Source organism: Beta vulgaris, chromosome 2, assembly GCF_026745355.1.
Source record: "Beta vulgaris subsp. vulgaris cultivar EL10 chromosome 2, EL10.2, whole genome shotgun sequence".
Taxonomy (NCBI): domain Eukaryota; kingdom Viridiplantae; phylum Streptophyta; class Magnoliopsida; order Caryophyllales; family Amaranthaceae; genus Beta; species Beta vulgaris.
In genome coordinates, this window is record NC_079203.1 from 51,442,650 (window position 1) to 51,452,344 (window position 9,695).

Sequence of the window (9,695 nt, forward strand, 5' to 3'; positions counted from 1 at the left end):
TAGCCTAAAGTGAAAAATGTTTAATTTATATCAGAAAGGAGGAAGTATATCTTTTAAAATTTGCCATAAGATGAATAAAATATATTTGCTACTTTTTTTTATATAAATCCCAAGCATAAGGTAGGCATCTCTTTATGAAATTGCAAATTCTTTCGTGTTCTCATGTGCTCCCAAACAATTTTTTTTTGTGCGTATATTTGTCACATATTTTGCCCAAATGAAAAATATGTGAAATATGCAAATATAATATTTGCGAAAATTGTGAGAGGGAGCATCTAGTTCTAGCTTATCTTAGGAGCACTACGGATGATTTTTCACCAAGTAGAGGGAGAAGATATCATTAGTTCATTACTTAAATGCAACTTTAAATATCATGCTAGACATATTCTTCATTTGTCTTCTACATGAGGCTCGCATGTTTAAATGCTAGCGAAATTTTTATGTATACAGTAAATAGATGTAGCATTATTCTTAAATGATTCGTAATACTATTGACTATTGAGGCATTCCTACTAGGGATGGGCGGATGGCAATGGGAAGGGTTTGGATAGGGTAAGGCTAGACCCATATCCATATCCTATTTTTTGGATGTAGAACCATACCCGACCCATATCCATAGGGTAAATTTTTTTAGGACCTTTACCCATATACCTGTAGGGTCCGATAGGATATGGGTAGGGTCCAGGGTCTAAAATGGGTCCAACACAACAAAAAAAATCCGCGTATATTATCACATGTATATATAATCGTTAAGCACAATTTTATATATTAATCTTGCAATTAAGTTCTACTAGTTCTATACTTACTTCATTTCTTAAAAAAAAAACATCACAGACAATTAGTTCTACACTTCTACATCATTAGTTCGCCGGTGGAGAGTGAGAGACGAAGAGTAGAGCAAGAGAATGAGAGTAGTGGGGGAGAGAGAGACCGTGAGTTCGATAGACGTGAGATTTACGGCTAGTAAGTGAGGGAGGATCAAGATTTTAATGTATAGGAGGTCTGCTAGAAGTTGGAAGGTTATGTTTATATCTATATTTATTTTAATTTTAAAAAATAATATATATATTTTATTTAGATGGGTCTATGGATAGGGTCTCGGTATTTGAGGAGTGGACTCATACCCTACCCTTACCCGATAGGACCAAGACCCATACCCTATCCTTACTCATAGGGTCCAAAAAATTAAGACCCATATCCTAATTTTAGGATAGGATCTGGATGGGTTTGGATAGGATCCTGGATCCATTACCATCCCTAATTCCTACTGATAAATTAATAGGACTCTATTATAATTTTACTAATCTTTATTAGTAACCCCACTTCTTTCTTATCAAAAAATCTATTCACATTGCATAAGAAATTCTATTTACCCATTGTCAGACGTTAGTAACCCATCATTTTTTTCAATTACTGTTGTAACGCATCTCATAAACTTTGTAAACCATGAATATGTTCCATACATCCATTCTTCTGATTGAAAAAAGGAGAGAAGAGAATATGATTCATTCTTTGCAACCCTATGCGGTTAACTAATTAGTTATATGATTGAGCCTTTGATGTTCGTTATGCACTTGATGACTTGTTGACAAAAGTATGACTTAGACTTAACACTCTTAAAACCACTTATTCAACATCACTGCTATGCACTACGCCTTATACAAACAAAATTAGTGAAGGTCGTCTTAAATTATTGTATTTCATATATTTGTAAGACAACATTGGTCTCAACATTAGAAACTATGACTTAGGTACACCCAACAATATAAATTTTGACTAGTTGTCAAAACATTGCAAATTATTAATTTGGGTGCAATGCAAGTCATTAATGACACCAGAGCCCAGAGATACCTTTCTCGATGATGACTAGTAGCCAATCTCAAGCTTTCTCTATCTAAAACTCTTCTTCTTCATGAAGAAATCTGAAAACTAATACTAGAAGGTTCATGGGTATAGCTAAAAGGTACATCCATCGTCATTTATGACACGCACCGCATCCAGAGTCCAGAACAATAGTTTCTGGTGTTTTGGCTACTAGTCAAAGTTCCGAGCCATTATTTATCTATTTGTAAGTGATGAAGTACATATTATCATTTTGGCGATGAATGATATCAGTTAAAACAAAAAAAAACAATTCATCCTATACTATATAGATATCGATAATTGAACGTAATTTTCATCAAAGCCTAATAACTCTGGTTGGTAATGGATTCTTCAATTTGTTACCTCGCCTTCCCCCTGAAGTAAAAAATTCATTACTTGGTAGTAATGGTTACCATTTATTTCCATTTTTTGACTCGAATCAAACACTAATTAACAGAGGTAATCATTTTTGTTACCATCTCAGTCCTTCATTTATATCCATTCTCTTTTCATTCCATATTTCAAATCAAACAACCCATTAATTATCATGTTACTCAAATATTCTAGATGATCAAACAACTTGCTACTATGCTTTTGGAGAGCTCCATTCAACATTAACATATATAAAATGGTGCTTTTAGGGAATATGAAAATAGTACTTGTAATGTTGCACTTTCTTGTAGCAATGGGTTATGCTTCACTAAATAAACTACTAAGTATTTGCTTACTATCATTATTCCTTTGATTGTGCGCTTTTTTTCTTCTTTTTGCCGCCTTCTTTTTGTGTTGTTTTAAATTTTGATGATTAGGTTGTATTGTGGATTTAGCTTTCCAGCCTACAAATTTTTATAATAAGGTAAGGTTTAGTGTATTAATCAACAAATTTGGACTACAACTTATTGCCAAATTAAAGGATCAGATTCACTTTGGGAAGCACACTTAGAGAATATGGACAATGTCCTTTAAGCTAAAAAACAGACTATAAGCTAAGGTTGTATTTGCACCTGGGTCCAATTTACAGACTGTACTAAGGTCCCCATGAAATTATACAACCAATTATTCATACTATACATCATTAATTTGAAGAACCATAAAAATAATCTTTCAAAAAAAAAGAACTTTATTTTTGACTTTTCTTTAGAATTATGTACTTTTCATCATCCAAAAAATGTGTTACTATATCATTTGTAATAGTATGTAATTGTTGTATGAAATCATAACATTATTGCATGCTCATGCTAACAAAGTTTTTGTGAACATAGCTAACTTTATTTTGGTAACGTCAAGGTTTTTTGTGAGTGATAAAGGTACATGTTTTGACATTGACTAAGAAAATAAGGCACCAACTAAATTTTGGATAGATACATCACAATATATGTGGTTACAATATTACTACGTCACTATAGTTTTTTTTTATTCATATGAGCCACGAAGGCAGTACAAAGAAGGAGAAGGGGGATCCAAACCTGTGACCTATCGTTCACAGCACCTCAATCTTAACCACTAGGCCAAGACATCCTTGGTTTCTACTTCACTATAGTGATTAAATAAAAAAAATACATAAAGAGGTCCAAAGCATTGTTAATTAGTTATTTTTTGGTTGCGCACCTGTTAATATGATCATTAGATTTGCGGTCTTAATCAGCCACCCGTTACTAATAAGCGAGGTCTTAATCCGATTGTTAACATTGAGAATTGCGGTATGTTAACTCTTAAGTTCGATAACATACTTATTAATTTAGTCAATATGGAGAGATTGAGTCCTAAACTCCAATAACTGATGTTGTTGCTGGTATTATTTGTCAAGGTTATATAATTAATGTATGAGACAGGAACATGAAAAAAATCAGGGAATGCTACATTTCATTATGAATTCTACAAGTGTGTTAGATGTTAGGGAATTATTGTACAAAAAATCCCTAATGTCATCCGTCTGTGCTACTTTTTTTGGGGTCTTTTTTAGGGCATAAGCCTGTGCTACTTCTGTACATTTCAATGGAGTCTAGAAAAAATATATCTCTAATAACTCGAAACTCGGATCCGTAATCCATTTGGTGCCTCCACTCTAGGAAACTTTACCAGTTTATTTCCCTCTACTTCTTCCCATCTGCAAATCACAAAGAGCAAAAAATCAATTATAAAGACCTAAAAAATTAATGACGATAACGAACAGACCCTAAAATGTTGGTCGTATAGTTTATTTTGATTCATGGTTAGTACCTGTATCTAGTTACAAAATAATGAAGGAATGTAGAAATTTCAGCAATTCCTAATTCCTTCCCAGGGCATTGCCTCGTCCCACCTCCAAATATTAGAAAGTAATGCTGGGATTCCAAGCCTTTATCCTGAATTTTATACAAGACAAAATGTTATTTGTGATGGATGAGTTTATAATTAGATTAAGTAACTGCTAATTGTAGGCAATATTGATTAATGAATCTAATCACTTACCAGCCATCTCCATGGATTGAAGGAGAGTGGATCAGGGTACAAATATGGATCATAATTTACTTCTCTTGTATACACATATATTCTCCAACCTTCTGGGATCACAAAACCTGAGAATTTATGAAAATATATGTTAGTAATTGTCCAACCTTAGTATCTTTAAAGACCAAGGATCAAGTTTTTATATGTGACTTGAGTTATAGATCTAGGTTTAACTGAAGCAAATGTTTCAAAGTGTTCGATGTCTAGATAAATGTCGATAAGTTCATATAAGTAGTAATAATGGCAAAACTCGGACAAAAAAAGAAGGCAACATATGAGCTAAACCGTCTTAACACTTTTCTACCAAGATCTATGTTCGAAACTCATCTAGAAATATAATACTAAGACTTCTGTGCCTATTTGTTAACCAAAAAGAAGTTGCGAAGTGTTGAAATCCTTATCTAAATTGCCATTAAACGTCCTTCATTTTTAAATAAGTGAAACACTTCTTTCACTTATTTCAGAACGGAAGAAAAAGTATGTAATTATATGCAATTGCTTTGAGTTTGAAATATAAGTGCATGTAACATAGCATGTTGACTTTTAAGCATATAGGAGCAAAATAAAAGTTATCCTAATATGGAGATCTCCTTATAGTATTATGCAATGTGCACCAAAAGCTATGGGCCTAAAAGATGAAACACTATGGGTCAGAATTATAAGCAGACCATGTGGATCAAAATGTAGGAGGGTCCACAAAAAAAGAATTGAGTTAACCCAAAAAAGTTTACAATAAGTATGGACTTTTGCATATTCTATTTCCAAAGTCACAATAAAGTATATTTGTTTTAATTTTTATAAATATATTTTAGATAGTAAGATAATTAAATAGCTTCATAGCATCAGCAGCAACTAGCCACCCTTTAGACAGATCAACTTACCAAAAAGGCAGACCATAAAAACAACATATAATAATTTGACAAGTAACATGGGATTATTAACATTATTTACATAACTTAATGATCTAAAAATAATCGAAAAAAGCTATATGCAGTTTTAAGGGCTGTATATAAGAAGTTAAAAATGGAAATAAGTTGCATTAATTGATTCGGAAGATATTAATTAATGTCAAACACCCACCATTTATTTCCATCTCTTTAGTTGTTTTTCTCAAGACTCCATTAACAATTGTGGCTAATCTGGAAGTCTCAAAGATAACCTGTTAAACAAAATAATTAATTAGAGAAGTTAATCATAATTAGTGATTTGAGTGTTTAAAGAATGATTTAATGTTCTTACAGCTCTAGTAAATTTCATAGCCTTGTAATCTTCCCAGTTTATTGGTTCATCTGGCTTCTTTTTTGCTCTGATTTCCAAGTGCTCTTTCTACAAAAATGTAACAACTTTTAGAAACAGCAAAAACTTCATTAAGTATCACTGTAATGATTATGATATTAATCTATATGAAATTGTCAACTTTTTTTTTTGTTATAGTAACGATTTAAAATTTTCTAATATGCCCTTAAGATAAAGCAAGCATATATCATGATTCGTATGTGCCAAATGAGTTGGAAAATTTGCTTTTTATTGGTGGATCCTTATTTTCACTAAATTAATAGGAGTATAATAATAACATTATTATATAGGATATTGTTACATTTTCTTTCTGATGCGTATAATTATAATATCAACTTTTTATAGTTTAGTCTATCTTATAATTAAAGATATTAACGATCAAATGTGCGTCTAGAAAGTGAAAAATCACAATGGTGCAACTAAATCGAAACGGGCGAGTATAAAACGAGCCCTTACTCTGAGCTCTTCAAGAACATGGGGATGATCATGGAGATACTTGACAGCCATCATTGAAGTAGTGGAGACAGTTTCATAACCAGAATAAGCAAGGGTAATGATGAGATCAATGATCTCTTCTTCACTTAATTTATGTTTATTCTCTTGATCTTCTTTTAAAAGACAATTAAGCATATCAACTTGTGTTCCTTTTGATGCTCTTCTCTCTTTAATAAGTTGTGTCAAAATATTCACTATCACCTTCCTTGCCTATAATAACACAAAAGTGCAAAAAAAGGAATTAGTCATATTATGTTTTTCAATTTTTTCAACTATATTTTGCCTAGAAAATATTTCTTCCGTTTTTTAATAAGTGACACACTTCTCGCAAAAAGCTCTCACATAAAAGGAAGAAATGTGTCACTTGTTAAAAAACGGAGGTTAGTATGAGCTAAGAAGGAATTATATAGTATAAAATGTTAATGGTAATTTACCTGAAATCCCCTACGATAATTAGTTCCAGGGAGGTCAATAGGGAGCGAAAGAGTCCCTACAACAAGCTTGAAGAATTCAGACATAAATTCCTGGGCAATTGAGCTTGATTCAATGCCAGCAATTTGCTTTAGGGAAGAAAGGAAAGCCATCTGAACAATGAAAAAACAAACACATGCAACAATTAGCAAAACATAGAAACTCATTATGGCATTTAGGCTCCGTTTGGTAGGGCGTAAAACGTTTTCCTGGAAAACAGTTTTCCTCTATTTTCAGTTTTACATTGTTTGGTTGGCAAAAGAGTGTAAAACCATTTTCCTTTGGGGTAAAATTATTCTCCCAATGATGGAAAACCATTTTCCTTTCAAAATGAAGGGAAAACTATTTTCCTTATCTCTTTTGTACACTCCTCTCACTACCTCCTTACTTTCCCTTTCATTTTCCTTTCATTTCATCATTTTTCTTACATCGAACCAAACAACGGAAAACTAATTTTAGAATTGTGTTTTCCATTGTAAATTGTTTTCCATGAAAATCATTTTACACTGAAAATATTTTACGCCCTACCAAACGGAGCCTTAGTGATAAATGAAGCTATTATGTTATACACTGTGTTTCTCCTTAATCTGTCCGTTTCTGTTTTAATCTACACACTTTTCTTTTTTATTCGTTTCTTTTTAATGTACGCAGTGTTATTTTTTCTAGTTTAAGTAACATATCTCATATACTTTCTCATTTTCTTTACCCATGTGATCTTTACCCATGTGATCGACCTTTTTATATAATAACCCACCTTATCATTTTTCTCTCGACCTTTTTAGTTTCCCCTTGCTTTTTAATTTATTTCTTTGTCATACTTTTGGAATGAGGAGTGGTGAAGTAAATAAATTAAAAAAACGAATAAATATTATGTTGCACGGACTGAATTTGTTTGGTGAGCTCTACGAGTGTGACAATGATGTAGGCGAAATTCAACTTACAAACTTGTTAAGCTACTTAACTACTCTTATAGTAGTTCACCCCTCATAACAACTAAGTTAGCTGACATCCACATACCGCAACCCAGGTTCGATCGAGTATCGAACCTCGGGTTCTCAGGTTGACGGGGTCCAGTGTGAATTTAGAGATTTGTCTAGAGTTGAAGAAACATAATGAATGTTAAATAGAAGATGAGGGATAAATTATATGGAACTGACCTCCTTAGTCTTATCTTGGATGTCAATGACAAGATTTTGCCAGTTGCTGAGATGGGATCTCATGAACTCATCAATTTTGGGAAGAATATGGTCTCTAATCATGGTGGGGCTGATAAGAGAAAGAAGGGCACCCCTCATGTACTTGTGAGTGGAGCCATGAACAGCAGCAATGTTGCATTTCCCAAGGATGTCTAACATAGACTGAGGGTACCCTGGTACTAACCCTTTTGATTCATTCATTAGTATATACCTGTTTACTTCTGGATCCATTGACACTATTGTTGGGCACCCTAATATATGGGACTTGAAAAAATTCCCATATCTGCAAAAAAAATGAAAATCAAAAAAACATTATTCTTTTGGTCAAACAACACTTAGCCAAACAGGAAGCTAAACCTAAAAAAAGAACAACTTTTTTTTATTTTTTTAAAATTTTGAAAAATGGGTTTTTTAATAATAGGAAAATCATAAAATGGGTATTGATTATTTTTGAAAATAAATAATCTAGGGGGTGAGAAAAAATTAAAAAAATAGAAGGGTGTAAGGCAGAAAAAACAGGGGAAAACAGAGGACTCTGTTTTTTTCTATTATTAAGAATAGTCAAGTGGCTAACCTTGATCTTTGGTTTTTCATAAAGTTGGGACCAAGTTTAAGAAACTCAGTGGTTTCACCAAAGATAGGCCAACCCATAGTACCAGGAGGCAATCCTTTTTTCCTATATCTAAGTTCATTCCATCTTAACAAGGCAGATGAGAAGCAAAACAAGCTGAAAATAACAGCAAAAATCACAATAAAAACTGCCATTGTTGATTTGTTGATGATGTTTTTTTATGCTTCTTTGCTCCTCTTCCTGATGTTAGAACTAGAGAGGAGAGAAAAAAGAAGAAAAAGAAATGATTTTTGAAAGGAGATGAAGAAGCACTTGTTAAGAACTTAGGAGTGTGGGGGTGAATGAGGGTGTATTTATAGGCCTTTTTGGAGAAGAAAATGTGTAATGTAAATGGAAGGAGTGGTGGGGGGTCACTCAAATAGGGCCAAAACCATGCACCCAACTTAACTATGGAAGGGCACTATTGATTATCCTATGACCTCAAGGTTATTTTAAAAGTATACAAACCTAGTTAATAGTGTTAGTTGCTCTTTCAATAAATGCATTGTATCCTATTTTTTTGTCATTGTAACTTCTAAGGGGGATGTGTAGGTTCATAATCCATGACAGGTAGCAACTCCCTTTGAAATTGATTGTCAATTTGAAGTTTCTTGTTAATTTTTTTAAAATAATTATTGTTTAACTTTATTAGAAATATAATTCTACTATAGTAATTAAAAATGGGTTATGATGTTGAAATAGATTTATAAATTTCGGAGAGGAAAAATTAAAAAGGATGTTTTTATTGATGTATATTAGATAATACTCCCTCCGTTTCCTAAAGATCTTCCCTCTTTCCGTTTAAGGGTGTTTCCAAAAGATCTTCCCTCTTTTGCTTTATTCCTTATTTGGCAAATCAAATTTCCCTATTTACCCCCTCATGTCACTATCATATGGTCCACCATTACATTATTAATTCAATTTTACTCCCTTCCTCTCTCCTACTTTAACCCCTTTTTATTTGTTTATTTATCTTAACCCCTTTCTCTCTCCTACTTTACTCACACCATGCCCTACACAACTTGATTTTCCTTGGTATCTGTAGGAACCACAAGTGGGAAGATCTTTAGGAAACGGAGGGAGTAAATCATAAGTACAGTATATATATATAGCATTACAAATTATCTCCGTGAAATAAATTTCTAATATTACCCAAACACTTAGTAGACACAATTTTAATATAATATTTTCTCAAAAACTCGATCCGAAAAGGAAATTATATTTATGAAATAACTTTCTAATATTACTCAAATACTGTAATAGAACTAAATTAT

The 9,695-nt window shown here is 32.6% G+C and overlaps 1 protein-coding gene across 1 annotated transcript; it reads right to left on the minus strand.

The window, feature by feature from the left end:
- Positions 1–3,700: 3,700 nt before the first annotated feature.
- LOC104906946 (cytochrome P450 85A1) lies at positions 3,701–8,720 on the minus strand. Its single transcript, XM_010695784.4, has 9 exons — positions 8,386–8,720; positions 7,773–8,094; positions 6,579–6,728; positions 6,106–6,354; positions 5,593–5,679; positions 5,434–5,512; positions 4,315–4,421; positions 4,084–4,208; positions 3,701–3,970 (listed from the first exon to the last, which is right to left on the minus strand). Exons 1-9 carry the CDS (start codon positions 8,574–8,576, stop codon positions 3,883–3,885), a joined length of 1,398 nt encoding a protein of 465 aa, XP_010694086.1. The 5' UTR covers positions 8,577–8,720; the 3' UTR covers positions 3,701–3,882.
- Between the last annotated feature and the right edge of the window lie 975 nt (positions 8,721–9,695).